The sequence below is a fragment of the Cetorhinus maximus genome, chromosome 23, assembly GCF_964194155.1.
Source record: "Cetorhinus maximus chromosome 23, sCetMax3.hap1.1, whole genome shotgun sequence".
NCBI classification, from domain to species: Eukaryota; Metazoa; Chordata; class Chondrichthyes; order Lamniformes; family Cetorhinidae; genus Cetorhinus; species Cetorhinus maximus.
Genome location: NC_135901.1, coordinates 3,344,813 through 3,363,433, shown reverse-complemented (window position 1 = coordinate 3,363,433; position 18,621 = coordinate 3,344,813). Strand labels below are relative to the sequence as shown.

The window sequence follows — 18,621 nt, the reverse complement described above, 5'->3', positions numbered from 1 at the left end:
TCCCGCCCCCTCCCACCAATGGTCCGGAGCTGCCGTCAATTACCTGGACATTGTGACGTTTGCATGTGCAGTGTGGCTGCTGGAGCTGGACATCAGAGCGCAGGTGCAGTCCCGCCTCGTGTTTGGAGCATGCGCAGTGTGTGAGGACGAAGGAAAGCTGTTTGTTTGTCAGGTCTGCAGCCAGTAAGATAAAGGGCGGAATTGAGGGAGATATGCAGCCGGCCGGTGGACGGGCAGGTTTCGTAAATACCTTGAGCCGTTCTGAAGCCAGAATAACAAGCTACCGGTTCCTCGCTGGTATCTGTGGGCGGCAGTTGCCCCGATCCGCGTCCCTAGGTGAGACACCCGGGTTAACGGCCGCCATCTTGTCCAGCAGGGCGTATGCGTGATCATCCATGTCTCTGTCAGCAGAAGGAGAGAATGTTGTGCATTTATTTCCTGGACTGACATTGATGGATTTTGGAAACTCCTTTTACAGGGGATTAGAAGGGGAAGATTTACACACAGCAAACTCAAATCAAGAGAAATGTTTGTCCCTTCTCAGTTTCTATCCTGGATTTATAGTGACGGTTATTGTAAATTTACGGGGCGCTGGAAGTGGAGGATTGACAGACGGAAAACTCAATCCAAACATCACGTCAACATCTGACAGATTCACCTGATTAATCAGGACCTGAATATCATCAAAGTTTGAATGTGGAAGTGAAACAGTTTGTCTGTAGGCAAAGGTTTCAGTTAAGTATGAGAATAATGAACTGGGGGAAAGCCAATTTCCGTGGGGTAAGAATGGATCTGACCCAGTTAAGTTAGAATCAAAGGTTGACAGGTGAAACTGGAACTGAAAAATTGGCTGCCTTTGAAAAAGAAGTAGTTTAGACACAGTCAAGGTTTATTCCCACAAGGCAAAAGATAGGGGGAAAAAGTCCAGAGCTCTCACGATGACAAAAACGACAGAGATTAAGATGAAGAAGAAAAAATGTGCAGCTTGCAGATGTCAGGTGTAAAATAGAACCAAGCTGGATAAAAAAAGTTCAAAGCAGAATTGGAAAAGCAATTAAGAGAAGCAAAGAGAGAGTATGAAAAGAGATTGGCAGGTAACTTAAAAATTTAAATGTCTTCTCTAGGCATACAACTAGGTAAAGGGTGATAAAGGTATGGGTGGGGCTGATTAGGGACCACAAAGTGATTTACACATGGAGGCAGGGGGCATAGCTGAGGTATTAAACTAACAATTTGCACCTGCCGTTACCAAAGAAAAAGACGTTGCACAGGTCATGATGAAAAAGGAGATAGTTGAGACCCTTGAAGGGTTTAAAATTGATGAGACATTGGATAAGCTGTCTGTACTGAAAGATAGACAAGGTACCAGGATGGTTTCCATCCACAGATAGGGAAATGAGAGTGGGAATTGCTGAGGCACTGGCCATAACTTTTCAGTCTTCCTTAGACTCGACTTAGAGGACTGGAGAACTGCAAATGTTCCACCCTTGTTCAGACAGGGTATCAAGATAAGCTCAGCAACTACAGGCCCATCTGTTTAACTTCTGTGGTGTGGAAGCTTCTAGAAATAATAATTCAAGACAAAATTGATAATGGTGAATCATGTTTATCTAAAATAAAAACAGAAAGTGCTGTAAAAACTCAGCAAGTCAGACAGCATCTGCAGAGCGAGAAACAGATTAATGTTTCGAGTCCGATATGACACTTTTTCGGGACCAGCTGATCTAACTTCCTTGAGACCTTTGATGAGGTATCAGAGAGGGGTGATGAGGGTATTTCTGTTTATGTGGTGTAGATGGACTTCCAAAAGGTGTTTGATAAAGTGCCGCACAACAGATCTGTGAGAAAAGTTCTAGCTCATGTGATCAAAGGGACAGTAACAACATGGATGCGGAATTGGCTGAGCACCTGGAAACAAAGAGGCGTGGTTAATAGTTGTTTTTTGGACTGGATGAAGATTTATAGTGGAGTTCCCCAAGGATCAGCATTAGGAGCTCTGCTATTCCTGAGAAAAGATTAATGATCTACACCTTGGTGTACAGGGCACAGTTTTAAAATTCTCAAACATTGCAAAACTTGTAAGCATTATGAACTGTGAGGACGATAGTGTGGAACTTCAAAAGAACATAGACAGGGTGGACAAGCGGCAGATGAAATTTAATGCAGAGAAGTGTGCCATCATTCATTTTGGTCAGAAGAACACTGGGAGACAACAGAAAAGAAAGAATACAAGTCTAAAGTTGGTACAGGAACAGAGAGACCTGGATGTTTATGTGCATAAATCATTGAAGTGGCAGGGCAGGTTGAGAAAGCAGTTCATAAAGCACACAGTATCCTGGGCTTTATTAATAGGGACATTGAGTACAATAGCAAGGTTGTTATGTTAAATTTGTATTCAAAACTGGTTCGGCCTTGACTGGGTCCATTTCTGGGCACCACACTTTGGGAAGGATGTGAAGGCATTAGAGAGAGTGCAGAAAAGATTCATGAGAATGAAGCCCCTCATCCTTGCAACCAGTTACAAAGATAGATTAGAGAAGTCCAGACTGTTCTCCTTGGAGAAGAGAAGGTTGAGAGAAGATTTGATAGAGGTGTTCAAAGTCATGAGGGGCCTGGACAGAGTGAACAGGGAGAAGCTGCTCTCATTGGTGGGAGGATGGAGAGTCAAGAGGGCACAGATTGAGGGGAAATACAGAAAGAAGCAATGGAGACATGGGGAAAAACATTTTCACACAGCCAGTGTTTATACTCTGGAATGCACTGCCTGAGAGTGCAGTGGAGGCAGATTCCATCGAGGCATTCAAGAGGAAATTATAGTATTGTTTGGAAAAGAAGAATGTGCGGGGCTACAGGGAGAAGGCAGGGGAGTGGCACACGATGGATGGCTCCTTAAGAGAGCCAGAACAGACATGAGGGGCTGAATGACCTCCTTCTGTGCTGTAACTATTCTGTGATCCTGAAGCAGTGTGACTGGAAAAGCACCCAGACACACAAACCCTGGTTAGAGCACACCTGGAGAACCATGTTAAGTTCTGGGCAGCAAACCTTAGGAAGGATAGAATGGCCTTGGAGGGAGTGTAGCACAGATTTACCTGAATAATATCTGAACCCGAAGGGTTAAATTACGAGGCGAGATTGCACAAAAGAGTCAGAGACGTTATGACATAGAGGAGGCCGTTCGGCCCACTGAGTCCATGCCAGCTCTCTAGAGCAATCCAGTCAGTCCCATTCCCCTGCTCTATCCCTGTATCCTTGCAGGTTTATTTCCCTCAAGTGTTTATCCAATTTCCTTTTGAGATCATTCACCACGTCCATTGCCACCACCCTTATAGGCAGCAAGTTCCATCTCATTCTCAGGGGGCCATTATCCTGTGGAATTCTCTTCCCCGAGAACAGTGGAGGCCGGGTCATTGAATATATTCAAAGCTGAGTTAAATAGATTCTTGATTGACAAGGGAGGTGAAGGTTATAGTGGGTAAATAGGAAAATAGAGTTGAGGCCACAAGCAGATCAGCCATAATCTTATCAAATGGTGGAGCAGGCTTGAGGAGCCGAATGGCCTATGTTGCTCCTAAGTCGTATGTTCGTATGTATGGAAACTCAGTACAGTCCTGCCAGGGAGAGGGTGTTCAGCAGTTGAAACCAGTGAGGACTCTGATCTCGGGGAAGGAAGGAAACCCTGGGAGGTGGGCGTGGAGGATTCAGAAACACTCACTGGAGGCCCCAAACCCCCAATAAGAGCCTGCAGGTCCCACGTTTGCAGCTCTGGGGCTTCTTCCCAGGAGCAGGCCCAGGTTAAAGGCCGTCATCTTGGTTCATCTGGGAGCAGACGCATGTATGGCCACCTTGATGATGCAACAGAGAGTGGACGGGGCTTGAGGGCATCTGTGACCAGGAGGGAAAATGATTAATTCATTGATTTTGTCAGTCTGCAGACAGGAGCTGGAGAACTGAACCCAGGCAGAGGAGAGGGAGAGAGAAAACTGGAAGTGGAGGAAAGAAATGGTGGAGATGCTGAGATGGTTTTGGATTTCAGCCCAGGGAGGAGGGAGAGTGTGTGGGACGGGGATTTACAGCTTTGGGGGAACTAGAGAGAAAACAATATTCCATTAAAACTAGAATTGTCTGTTCTGAATTTCTATCCCGGACTGACAGTGATGACTTTTATAAACTCGTTTTCCAGGGTATTAGAAGGGAAGGATTTGCAGATGTGAAACTCAAACCAAACATCTTCTGACAGAGTCACTCGATTCACCAAGACCTGAATATCCTCAGATTTTGAATATGGAAGGAGAAATGTTTCTCTGTTCTGTCTGTGGGGAAAGATTTTGAACTTCAGTGTGACTGGAAAAACACCGAGACACACACACTTACACCCGAGTGAGAGTGTCTCAGTGAACTGACTGTGGGAAGAGCTTTAACCAGTTAAACAGCCTGAAAAAGCATCACATCGTTCACAGTGAGGAGAAACCATACACATGTTCTGTGTCTGGACAAGGTTTCAATTGATCATTCAACCTGGAGAGACACAAGGACACCCACACTATGGAGAACTGTGGAAATGTGAGGACTGTTGGAAAGGATTCGGTTACCCATCCCTGCTGGAAAACCATCGAAGCAGTCACACAGGGGAAAGGCCATTCACCTGCTCTGTGTGTGGGGAGGGATTTACTCAGTCATCTGGCCTTTGGTCACACCAGCGAATTCACACTGGGGAGAAGCTATTCAGCTGCACTTCCTGTGGAAAGAGGTTCAGGCACTCTTCAGCGCTCACTGTACACCAACGCACTCACACTGGGGAGAGGCCATTCACCTGCTCCGAGTGTGGGAAGGGATTTACTCCGTCATTCCACCTTCTGACACACCAGCGAGTTCACACTGGAGAGAGACTGTTCACCTGCTCCATGTGTGGGAAGGGATTCACAGTTTTGCCCAACCTGCTGAGACACCAGCCAATTCACACTGAGGAGAAGCCATTTAGCTGCACTTCCTGTGGGAAGAGTTTCCGGCAGTCATCCAACCTCACTGCTCACCAACGCACTCACACTGCAGAGAGACCTTTCACATGCTCCGGATGTGGGAAAGGATCCAGTCGGTCATCCAACCTCACCGCAGACCAGCGAGTTCACACTAGGGAGAGGCTGTTCACTTGCTCGCTGTGTGGGAAGGGATTTGCAACCTGCTGACCCACAACGCACTCACACTGAGAAGAGGTTATTCAACTCTTGGTGTGTGGGAAGGGATTCACTCAGTCACGATGCCTCCTGAGACATCAAGTTCATAAGTGACTGCAGGGGTTGGATTCTGCTGTTCTTGCTGCTTGTAAGCTTGTTTAGTATTGATAGTCTGGCAATATTTTGTTTCTGCTGATGTTAACAACCCTATAACTGGCTGGAGTTTAATATTCTGGAGATATCACTGATTTTCAGGGCTGCAGTGTCCCTTTTTAAAAGCACCATCTGTGATCCTTCCCCTTAATTTCAAAAACTTTCAGTAGGAACCCCTTGACAATAAAATTATGAAGTTTTACTACAATCGTAAATTGATATTTGGTGAAAAATCTACAATTCAGTGTCTGAAAGATTTAACGGCAGGGATCTAAATTTTTTTTTTCAATGCCAATGCCAATAACCAGGGAAAGAGTAGGGCCCATTAGGGACCAATGGGCCTTGACATCTTGACCAACATTCAAGGCTATGGGCCAAGTGCTGGTAAATGGGATTAGGTAGGTAGGTCAGGTATTTCTCATGTTTTGGTGCAGATTCGATGGGCCGAAGGGCCTCTTCTGCACTGTGTGATTCTGTGATTTTGAGAAGGTTTCAGGTGTGACTGGAACAATGCTGAGAGCACACCTGAAGAACAGTGTTCAGTTCTGGGCAACAAACATCAGGAAGGATAGAATGGCCTTGGAGGGAACGTAGCACAGATTTACCTGAGTGATCTGAGCTCCAAGGGTTAAGTTACAGAATGAGATTACACAAAAGAGTCACAGAGTCATTATGGCACAGAGGAGGCCATTAGGCTCATTGAGTCCATGCCAGCTATGTAGAGCAATCCAATCAGTCCCATTCCCCTGCTCTATCCCCGTATCTTTGTAGGATTATTTCCTTCATGCTTCTGTCCAATTTCCTATTGAAATCGCTCACCATGTCCATTTTCACCCCCCTCATAGGCAGTAACCTCCAGGTCATTACCACTCACTGTGTAAAAATATTCTTCCTCACATCTCCCACACCTTTTACCCACAATCTTAAACCTCTGTCCTTGAGTCCTTGTACGATCAGCTGATGGGAATAGCTTTTCTTTGTCCACCATATCTAAACGTGTCATAATCTTGTACACCTCTACCAATCTCCCCTCAATCTCCTTTGCAGGAACTATTCTAGTAAATCTCCTCTGCACCTTCTCAACGACCTTCACATCATCCCTAAAGTGAGGTGACCAGAACTGGATGCAATTCTCAAATTGTGGCCTAACCAGAGCTTTATAAAGAAGTTAGCATAACTTCCCTGTTTTTGTTCTCGATATCACTATTTATGAAGCTCAAGATCCAATCGGCTTTGCTAACCACTCTCTTAATACATTCTGTCACCTTCAGAGATCAAAGCTATGAAGCCCCAGGTCCCTCTGTCCCTGCTCACTCTTCAGAGCTGTGCCATGAATAATATTTTCCCTCTCCTATTCCTCCTGATAAAAGTCTTCACCTCACTATGAGGGTTGTAATCCCTGGAATTTATAAGATGAAGAGGTGATTTGATCAAAGTTTTTGGGATATTAATTGGAACTGACAGGATAGATAGAGAGGAACTATTTCCACTGGTTGGGGAATCTAGGACCAGTGGGTGGAGGCTAAACATAGAATCAGGTTCTAGCACCTTTTCAGGGAGAGATTTCCAGATCAGAACAACTCTCTGTTGGTGCACTTCCCTGTTTTTGTACTCAGTACCTCTATTTATGAAGCCCAAGACCCCCATATGCTTCACTGACTACCCTCAATCTGCCCTGCCATAAGAAATCGGTCCCTCAAATGGTTTAATCATCACTTGTACTCACAAAGCCTATGTAGTGATACAAGATTTAAAATAGTTCCTGTAATATGTGCCCTGAACACCACACACCCGTCTCCAAGGTTATGTCATCCCATCTACAAGGACCTCGATCTTCAGATGATAAGGGAATTATCCAGGGATTTCATAAGTCAGAATGCAGGGAGAGAGATGGGTGGACTATAACCACCCAGTAGCCAAGACCCCGGTGGTATGGCAGTTTTGGGAAAACACCGCGATCGTCCCTGTGATAGTGACACCAGTAAAAAGGGTGGAGGGAAGAGAGGGATCAGTGACTGGGCTGGAATAGGGGCCATGGCTGGCACGAGGGAAGCACTTAGACATGGAGAATATGTGGGAACAGGATGAGGCTGTGAGGCAGCAATGGACAGGAATCTTCAGTAAAAGAAATAAAAGGCAGAGAGATGAAATCCTGGAACAACAAGAAGGAGTCAAATCCAGAAAAGAGATGGTGGACGGACTGATCGAGAGAAAGGGAACGGTCAGTGAGATCATTCAGCAGAATAAGATTGAGGTGAAAAGTCAGAACATGTCTAAAGCTGTTCTCTGTGTGATGTAAGGAGGGTTTTTATTGGATCAGATACAACAAAGCCAGGAGGACAATGAAAAGCAATAGAGAGTCCAACAATAGAGAGCCCAAAGGGTCTGGAGGGGGAGTTAATAAACCCAGGGAATCACAGGCTGCACAAACTTCAAATATGAGCCCAGACCCATTGTAAAGCAGTGAACAAATAAATCGCTGATTTTACTGAGACTCTTTTCTGTGTCCCAGCTCCTGGAAATACTGACTGGAAAGGGACCGGAATCTCAGGAGGTTTCACACCGCTGGCTGGCTGCTTCTGCTGTGAGTATTTAATAAGGTGTCTGAACCTTTCATTGTGCTTCCTGTCCAATATCCCCCTCATCCATGGATCTTCTGTTTTACCAACTGGGGGAAAAAAAATGGCTGTTCACTGATTGGTCTCGATGGCGGCTGGTTTATCCAGAATGCCCTGTGGGTCAGAAAGTCCCCTATCAATGAGAACAGGAACCCAGAGCGCCAGCGTGGGAACCGGGATGTGCTCTGAGGCAGGGGCACAGCTGGGCGATGTTACTGAGGTGGAAATGGGTGGTTTTAGTGATTTGTAGTCAGAAGCTCAGCTTGGGCTGAAATATGACAAGATTATGAACAGTCTGGTTCAGCCTCAGAGAGCTGCAAGAGGGATGGAGTCGGTGGTTAGGGAGTGGAGACAATGGTTTTCATCTTCCCAACATTTAAATGGAGGAAATTTCTGCTCATCCAGTACTGGATGTCAGACAAGTTAGGACGGTGTGTGAGTTGGAGGTGATGGTGTTCATTGACACCTGTTACCTTCATACTTCTAGGTAGTGGATGTTGAGGGTTTGGGATATTCTGCCAAAGTTCTGGTTGAGCTGAAGATGTATTAAACACATCTTCACCCCCTGCACCTCCCACCTCTCTCTTTCATCCCATGGAGGCCAGAGTCTTGTGTAGACCCAGACCAGGTGGCAGGTTCCATTCCCTGAAGGACATTAGTGAACCAATTGGGTTTTTATGACAATCCGGCAGTTTTCATGGTCACTATTCCCTGGTGCCGGCCCCACAAATTACCAGGTTCATTCAGCTCAATTTCACAACCTGCATTTGTGTTTTTGTGGATTCTCACTCACACCTTTTTTTCTGTTTTAAATCAGTTTCACAGGGTATTAGAAGGGGAGGATTTGCAGTCGGGAAACAGAAACAAAACATCACAGCAGAATCTGACATTCGCCCTGAATATCATTTGATTTTGAACATGGAAGGAGAAAGTACCGTTCACAGTGGAGAGAAATCGTACATGTGTCCTGTGTGTGGACGAGGCTTCAACCGATCATCTGGCCTGTCAAGACACAAGTGCAGCCACATCGGGGAGAAACCATGGAAATGTGGGGACTGTGGGAAGGGATTCAGATTCCCGTCAGAGCTGGAAGAGCATCGGCGCAGTCACACTGGGGAGAGGCCTTTCACCTGCTCAACGTGTGGGAAGGGATTTACTCTTTCAAGCTACCTGCTGAGCCACCAGCGAGTTCACAGTGAAGAGAGACCTTTTAAATGCCCAGACTGTGGGAGGTGCTTTAAAAGTTCCTGCGAGCTGATGTCCCATCAACGTGTTCACACTGACGAGAGACCATTTAAATGCTCTCACTGCGGTACTGGGTTCAGGCGATCATCTCAACTCACTGTGCACCAGCGAATTCACACTGGGGAGAGGCCGTTCACCTGCCCCCAGTGTGGGAAGGGATTCACTCAGTCATCCCACCTGCTGACACACCAGCAAGTTCACACGGGGGAGAGACCTTTCATCTGCTCTGAGTGTGGGAAGGGATTCACTGCCTCATCCTACCTGCTGAGACACCAGCGAGTTCACACTGGGGAGAAGCCATTCACCTGCCCCCAGTGTGAGAAGGGATTCACTCAGTTATCTAGCCTGCTGACACATCAGCAAATTCACACTGGGGAGAGGCCATTCATCTGCCCTCAGTGTGGGAAGAGATTCACTACCTCATCCAACCTGCTGGCACACCAACGAGTTCACACTGGGGAGAGGCCGTTCACCTGCCCCCAGTGTGGGAAGGCATTTATTCATCCATCCCACCTGCTGACACACCAACGAATTCACACTGGGGAGAGACCATTCACCTGCCCCCATTGTGGGAAGGGATTTACTACCTCATCCAACCTGCTGACACACCAGCGAGTTCACAAGTAACTAAAGTGGTGGGATTTTGCTGCTAATCACATCCAGGATTGAACCATGTTCATTGGGATCTATTTCTGCTGATGTTAATAAACTACAGACCACTTAGGGGGGCGAATATTCTGGATAAATATCAAATAAATTAGATTTGTGTTAAAAGGCACAATGTGTTGAACCTTTTTAATATCTCTAACACAAGTTCATTCCTTTTGAAATGCTCTCCCTCCATCCTCACCCCCAACAACTGGTGTGAGGGTCTCATGGAGCTTCTTTGTCACTAAGATTGAGACAATCGGATGAGCTGCCTCTGCTGCTTCCCTCCTTTCCACTCGCCCTCCCTAAAGTTCCCCAATACCTGAGCCCTGAACTCACATCTTTCTGTAGTTTCCCTTCCATCTCCCCTCATGCCCTCTCAGAGCTCATCTTGTCCATGAAATTCATCTCTTGCTGTATTGACCCTACACCCACTAAACTACTGATCACTCAACTTCCCCATTTTCACTGAATATGTCGACAGTTTTCTCTCTCAAGTACTGTCCATCTTTCCTTCAAATCTGCCATCATTATACCCATAGAACTATAGAAAAGTTACAGCACAGAAGGAGGCCATTTGGCCCATCTTGTCCATGCCAGCCCGAGCACACCCAGGTACCCTTTCTAATCCCACCTTCCTGCTCCCGGTCCATAGCCCTGCAGCTTACAGCACTTTAGGTGCAGATCCAGGTACTTTTTAAAGGAGTTTAAAGTTTCTGCCTCAACCACCAACTTGGGCAGCGAATTCCAGACACCCACTACCCTCTGCGTGAAAAAGTTCTTCCTCATGTTCCCCCCTACACCTTCTGCCACTTATCTTGAATCTACGTCCCCTGGATCTAGAATTCTCTACCAAGGGAAACAATTTTATCCTGTCCACTCTATCTATTCCCCTCATAATTTTGTACACCTCAATCAAGTCACCTCTCAGCCTTCTTTGTTCTAAGGAAAATAACCCCAATCTATCCAATCTCTCCTCATAGTTACACTTTTCTAACCCTGGCAACATTCTTGTAAACCTCCTCTGCACTCTCTGCAGAGCTATTATGTCCTTCCCATAATGTGGTGACCAGAACTGCACACAACACTCCAGTTGTGGCCTCTCCAGTGTTTTATACAATTCCAACATTATATCCTTACTTTTATATTCTATACCTCTGCCAATGAAGGAGAGCATTCCATATGCCTTCTTTACAACCTTGTCTACTTGAACTGCTGCCTTCAGGGACCTGTGTACTTGCACGCCAAGATCTCTCACTTCATCTACCCCTCTCAGTATATTCCCATTTATTGTGTAATCCTTGTAACTGTTTGACCTCCCTAAATGTATGACCTCCCACTTATCTATGTTAAAATCCATCTGCCACTTTACCGCCCACTCCACCAACCCATCTATATTGTTTTAGAGATTATGGCTATCCTCTACACTATCCACTACTCCGCCAATCTTTGTGTCATCTGCAAATTTCCCAATCGTCCCCGCCACGTTCACGTCCAAATCGTTAATATATAACACAAACAGCAAGGGTCCCAACACTGAGCCCTGTGGAACACCACTTGAGACAACTTTCCATTCGTAAGGGCATCCATCGAACATTACCCTTTGTTTCCTGTTACAAAGCCAACCTTTTATCCAGTTTGCAACATTACCCTGAATCCCATGGGCTTTTACTTTCCTGACCAATCTGCCATGTGGGACCTTGTCAAATGCCTTGCTAAAATCCATGTACACAACATCCACTGCATTACCTTCATCAACCCTTCTTGTCACTTCCTCAAAGAATTCAATCAAATTTGTGAGGCAAGACCTTTCTTTAACAAATCCATGCTGACCATCCCTGACTAGCCCATGCCTTTCCACATGACAGTTAATCCTATCTCTCAGGATTGAACCTGCTAATTTTCTCACCACCGATGTAAGACGAACTGGCCTATAATTGTTTGGCATTTCCTTTGATCCCTTTTTAAACAATGGAACTACGTTTGCATTTCTCCAGTCCTCCGGTACCTCCCCTGTATCTAGTGAAGATTGGAAAATCATCCTCAGAGCATGTGCTATCTCCTCCCTGACTTCCTTCAGCAGCCTTGGAAACAATCCATCTGGCCCTGGTGACTTATCAACTTTCAAGGGTTTCAACCCTTCGAGTACTTCCTCTCTCTTTATGATTATCCAGTCCAATATCTCGCAGTGTTCCTCCTGGACTACTATATTTCCATCCTCCCTTTCCTTTGTAAACATGGAGACAAAATATTCATTCAAAACCCTTCCCACAGCCTCTGCATCTACACACAAGTTTCCATCTTCATCTCTGATAGGTCCCACTTTTTCCTTAACTAACCTTTTAGCCTTCTTGAACCGCTGCAGTCTATGTGGTGTCGGTACGCACACAGTGCTGTTAGGGAGGTCGAGTTCCAGGATTTTGACCCAGCGACAGTGAAGGAACGACGATATATTTCCAAGTCAGGATGGTGTGTGGCTTGGGGGGGATCTTCCAGGTGGTGGTGTTACTATCTATCCGCAGCCCTTGTCCTTCTAGATGGCAGAGGTCTCAGCTTTGTAAGGTGCTGTCGAAGGAGCCTTGGTGAGTTGCTGCAGTGCATCTTGTAGATGGTACACAAACTGTGTGAAGTTAAAGCACGTTGTTTGCAACCTCAATGTCATATTTGACCAGAAGGTGAGCTTCTGACCACAAATCTGCACTATCACTAAGACTGCCCATTTCCACCTCAGTAACATCGCCTGACTTTGCCCCTGCTTCAGCTCATCTGCTTCAGAAACTTACATCCATCAAACTGTTAACTTTAAACTTGATTATTCTAACACAATCCCGACCGGCCTCCCAAATTCTACCTTCAGTAAACGTGAGATCCTCCAAAACTCTGCTGTCTATGTCCTCACTCACACCAAGTCCCATTCGCCTACCATCCCATGCTTGCTGACCCACATTGGCTCCCGGTTCAGCAGCACCTCAATTTTAAAATGCTGATCCTTGTTTTCAAATCTCTCCATGGCCTCCCCTCTCCCAATCTCTATAATCTCCTCCAGCCCTACAACCCTCCAGGATCTCTGGGCCCAACAACTGTCCCACATTCCCACCAAAGCTACACATCGAGCCCGACGGAGCCTCCAGCCTGGAAATCGGAGTGGGAGAAGGGGGAAGAATGAGGAGACACAATATAGTCTGACACTCACTGCAACCTACAGTCTATTTATATTAACGGGATAGTGAGGCAGTTCAGAAACATTTCATTGAACTACAGAACAGTTATGGCACAGAAAGAGGCCATTCAGGCCAAAAAATAAAAAAATAAAAAACTAGCCACCCATTCTAACCCCACCTTCCTGCACATGGTCCGTAGCCTTGCAGGTTACAGCACTTCGGTTGCAGACCCAGGTACCTTTTAAATGAGTTGAGGGTTTCTGCCTCCACCGTCAAACCAGGCAGTGAATTCCAAACACCCACCACCCTCTGGGTGAAGAGATTTTTCCTTATGTCCCCTCTAATCTTCCTATCAAATCACCTTAAATCTATGAACCCTGGTAATTGACCTCTCAGCTAGGGAAAACAAGTCTTTACTGTCTACGCTATCTGGGCCCCTCATAATTTTGTACACCTCAATTACGTCACCCCTCAGCCTCCTCTGTTCTAAGGAAAACGACCCTAGCCGATCCAATCTTTCTTCATAGCTGCAATTTTCCGGCCCTGGCAACATTCTTGTAAATCTGTCCTGCCACCTTCAGGGACCAGTGGACTTGCAGTCCAAGGTCTCTCACTTCCTTCAGCCCTCTCAATATCCTCCTGTTTATTGAGTATTCCCTTGCTTTGTTTGCTTTCCCCAAATGCATTACCTCGCACTTTTCTGGATTTAATATCATTTGCCCTTTTATGACCGCTCACCAACACAATTCCTGTAGAAGATCCCATCAGGAAAACATTTTAGTTTCCCTTCTGTAAATCCTCCCCTTCTAACCCCCTGTAAAAGGAATTTCCAAAATCCATTCCTGTCAGTCAGTGAGGCAAGTCTGGCCACAGGAGAGGTGCCAGAGGACTGGAGGACAGCCAATGTGGTCCCGTTATTCAAGAATGCAGGAAGGGACAAACCAGGGAACTACAGGCTAGTCAGTCTAACCTCAGTGGTGGGGAAACTATTGGAAGCAATTCTGGGGGATGGAATTAATCTACACTTGGAGAGGCAGGGATTAAACAAGAACAGTCAGCATGGTTTTGTTAAGGGGAGGTCATGTCTGACCAATTTGATTGAATCTTTTGAAGAGGTGACCAGGTGTGCAGATGAGGGCAATGCATTTGACGTAGTCTACTTGGACTTCAGCAAGGCTTTTGATAAAGTCCCACATGGGAGACTGATAATGAAGGTAAGAGCCCATGGGATCCAAGGCAATTTGGCAAATTGGATCCAGAATTGGTTGAGTGGCAGGAAGCAGACGGCGATGGTCGAGGGGTGTTTTTGTAACTGAATGCCTGTGTCCAGCGGGGTTCCACAGGGATCAGTGTTGGGTCTCTTGCTGTTTGCTGTATATATAAACGATTTAGACTTGAATGTAGGAGGATTGATCAGTAAGTTCATGGATGACACGAAAATTGATGGGGTGGTAAATAGTGAGGAGGATAACCTTAGATTGTAGGAGGATATAGTCGGGCTGGTCAGTGGCAAATGGAAATTAATCCAGATAAGTTTGAGGTGATGCACTTGGGCAGGACAAACAAGGCACGGGAATACACGATGAATGGGAGCACCCTGGGAAGTACCGAGGATCAGGGGGACCTTGGTGTGCACGTCCACTGGTCCCTTAAGGTAGCTGAACAGGTAGATAAGGCATATGGGATACTTGCCTTTATTAGCCGAGGCATAGAATATAAGAATAGGGAGGTTATGTTGGAACGGTATAAAACGCTGGTTAGGCCACAGTTAGAGTATTGCCTTTAGTTCTGGAATCTGAATTATAGGAAGGATGTGATTGCACTAGACAGAGTGCAGAGGAGATTTACCAGGATGTTGCCTGGGCTGCAGAGTTTTAGTTATGAGGACAGATTGGATAGACTGGGTTATTTTCCCTGGAGCAGAGGAGATTGAGGGGGGATATGATTGAGGTGTATAAAATTATGTGGGGCATAGATAGGGTAGACAGGAAGGGACTTTTCCCCTTGATGGAGGGATCAATAACCAGGGGGCATAGATTTAAAGTAAGGGGAAGGAGGATTAGAGGGGATTTGAGGAAGTATTTTTTCACCCAAAGGGTAGTGGGAGTCTGGAATTCACTGCCTGAAAGGGTGGTAGAGGCAGATATCCTCATAACATTTAATTTGGATGTGCACTTGCAATGCCATGGCATACAAGGCCATGGGCCTCCTGCTGGAAAATGGGATTAAAATTAGGTACTTGTTTCACCCGCGCAGACTTGAAATATCGTTTTCATTCGATTGGAATTGCAGCCAAAGAGTTCGGATAATCTCGAAGTTGAGGGATGATAGGAAACTTGGAAGAATTGTAAACTTTGAGAAGCACAATGTTGAACTTCAAAAGGACGGAGGCAAGTTTGTGGAGTGGACACTATCTGTCAAGGCACATCTATCTGGCAGATGATGTTCGTTGTGGAGAAGTGTGAGGTGATTTTTGTTTTTATTCATTCATGGGATGTGGGCTTCGCTGGCTGGGCCATCATTTATTGCCCATCCCTAGTTGCTCTTCAGAAGGTGGTAGTGAGCTGCCTTCTTGAACCGCTATACTTCATGTGAAGTAGGTACATCCACTGTGCTGTTAGGAAAGGAGTTCCAGGATCTTGAACCAGCGAAAGTGAAGGAACGGTGATATATTTCCAAGTCAGGATGGTGAGTGACTTGGAGGGGAACTTTCAACTGTTGGCGTTCCCATTTATCTGCTGCACTTGTCCTTCTAGATGGTAGTGGTCGTGGGTTTGTAAGGTGCTGCCGAAGGACCCTTGGTGAATTCCTGCAGCGCATCTTGTAGATGGTACACACTGCTGCAACTGTGTGTTGGTGGTGGAGGGAGTGAATGTTTGTGGATGTGATGCCAATCAAGCAGGCTGCTTTGTCCTGGACAGTGTCAAGCTTCTTGAGTGTTGTGGGAGCTGCACTCATCTACGCAAGTGGGGAGTATTCCATCACACTCCTGACTTGTACCTTTTAGATGGTGGACAGGCTTTGGGGAGTCAGGAGGTGAGTTACTCCTCGCATGATTCCTAGCCTCTGTCCTGCTATTATAGCCACAGCATTTATATGGCTAGTCCAGTTAAGTTTCTGGTCAATGGTAACTTACAGAATGTTGATAGTGGGGGATGCAATGATGGTAATGCCGTTGAACATCAAGGGGAAATGGTTGGATTGTCTCTTGTTGGAGATGGTCACTACCTGGCACTTGTGGGACGTGAATGTTACTTGCCACTTGTCAGCCTAAGCCTGGATATTATCCAGGCCTTGTTGCATTTGGACATGGACTGCTTGAGTATCCGAAGAATCGCGGAACAATGTGCAAACATCAGCGAACATCCCTACTTCTGACCTTATGATGGAAGGAAGGTCCATTGATGAAGCAGCTGAAGATTGTTGGGCTGAGGACACTACCTTAAGGAACTCCTGCAGTGATGTCCTGGAGCTGAGACAACTGACCTCCAACAACCACAACCATCTTCTTTTGTGCTAGCTATGACTCCAACCAGCGGAGAGTTTTCCTTATGATTCCCATTGACTTCAGTTTTGCTAGGGCTCCTTGATGCTACACTCGGTCAAATGCGGCCTTGATGTCAAGGGCAATCACTCTCACCTCACCATGGGAGTTCAGCTCTCTTGTCCATGTTTGAACTAAGGCTGTAATGAGGTCAGGAGCTGAGTGACCCTGGTGGAACCCAAACTGGACGTCAATGAGTAGGTTATTGCCAAGCAAGTACCGCTTGATAGCAATGTCGATGACCCCTCCCCATTACTTTACTGAAGATCGAGAGGAGGCTGATGGGGCAGTAATTGTCCAGGTTGGACTTGTCCTGCTTTTTGTGCACAGGACATACTGGAGCAATTTTCCACATAGCCGGGTAGATGCCAGTGTTGCAGCTGTACTGGAGCAGCTTGGTAAGAGGCGCGGCAAGTTCTGGAGCACAAGTCTTCAGTACTATTGCCGGAATGTTGAGAGGGCCTATAGCCTTTGTAGTATCTCGTGCCTTGACATCATATGGAATGAATTGAATTGGCTGAAGGCTGGCATTTGTAATACTTGGGACCTCCGGAGGAAGCCGAGATCGATCATCCACTCGGCACTTCTGGCTGAAGATTGTAGCAAATGCTTCAGCCTAATCTATTGTACTAATGTTCTTGGCTCCTCCATCATTGAGGATGGAGATATTTGTGGAACCTCCTCCTCCAGTGAGTTGTTTAATTGTCCACCATCATTCACGACTGGATGTGGCATTTTGGTAGGAAGAACATGGAGAGACAATATGAAATAAAGATACAATTGTTCAGGGGGTGCTGGAGCAGAGGGACTTGGGTGTATATGTGCATAAATCATTAAAGGTGGCAGGACAGGTGGAGAGAGCAGTTAATAAAGCATACAGTATCCTGGGCTTTATCAATAGGGGCATAGACTACAAGAGCAAGTAGGTTATGCTGAGCTTATATATGACATTATTTAGATCTCAGCTGAAGTACTGTGTACAGTTCTGGGCACCACAGGAAGGATGTGAACGCGTTGGAAAAAACGTGCCCAACATCGCCCTCATACCGATGGCCACCTTTGTGTGTGGCTGCATCAAGCGGTGCGTAGACCCTCAGTACGCAAATACCAAGTGTCACTACGTTCTACCTGTCCCCGGTGTTGCGAAGGATGGGTCTGGCCATGCTGCTGCGGAACGCTCCAAGTAGTTGGACCGTGTTGTACCACCTGTCCCTCGTGGAAAAATTTATGCAGTGAAACACCTTCGACCACAAGTCCATCAGACAGTGGTCGGCACGTAACGTCTTAGAGGCCCTGAGGGAAAAGGAGAGGGTGTATCCTGTGGGATGGTACCCCGAGCAGACTGTCAAAGTCATTTGGCAGAATGCCTCATCGCCAGAACTTTCCAACAAGCACCGAGACGTAGCTTGGCTGGTGGTGAGAAAGGCCCTCCCCGTCAGATCCTTCCTACACGCCAGGAGTCTCACCCCCTCGGCACGTTGCCCTCGAGGTGGCTGTGGTAGGGAAGAGACCGTTGTTCACCTCCTTGTAGAATGTGCTTTTGCAAAGAAGATCTGGAGAGAGATGCAGTGGTTTCTGTCGAGGTTCATCCCAAGCAGTTCTGTGACACAGGACTCTGTGCTCTACGGGCTGTTCCCAGGGACACACACCGAGACAAACATCAACTGCAGCTGGAGGATCATCAACTCGGTGAAAGACGCTCTTTGGTCTGCCCGAAACTTGTTGGTCTTCCAGCGCAAAGAGTTGTCCCCGACCGAGTGTTGCAGACTGGCACATTCCAAAGTCCAGGACTACGTGCTGAGGGACGCACTAAAGCTTGGGGCAGCTGCCGCAAAGGCGCAATGGGGAAGGGTCGCTGTCTAAGACCTTTCTGCCACAGTGCACCGAGGGACTGGGAACTGCTTAAATCCCCTCGGGCTGTAGAGCTCAAAATGAATGTCTGCAAATGATTGTAATATTGTTTGTACTGATGCACCTGGTGATACATGTTGTAAAAGTTGAACCTGATTGTACCTTTGTAATGGTGTGTTTGAAATGGTTTGGAATGTGGTTGACGATATTTTATGAATAAAGTATAT

General features: G+C 46.4%; 1 protein-coding gene across 1 annotated transcript in view; it reads left to right on the top strand.

The window, feature by feature from the left end:
- Positions 1-212: 212 nt before the first annotated feature.
- Positions 213-18,621, top strand: part of LOC144697718 (uncharacterized) — a 112,420-nt gene continuing 94,011 nt past the window's right edge. The window contains exons 1-4 of the mRNA XM_078569727.1: positions 213-336; positions 4,768-5,123; positions 7,840-7,911; positions 8,918-9,813. Of these exons, the coding sequence (XP_078425853.1) occupies positions 213-336; positions 4,768-5,123; positions 7,840-7,911; positions 8,918-9,813 (1,448 nt within the window). The remainder of the gene's footprint in view (positions 337-4,767; positions 5,124-7,839; positions 7,912-8,917; positions 9,814-18,621) is intronic.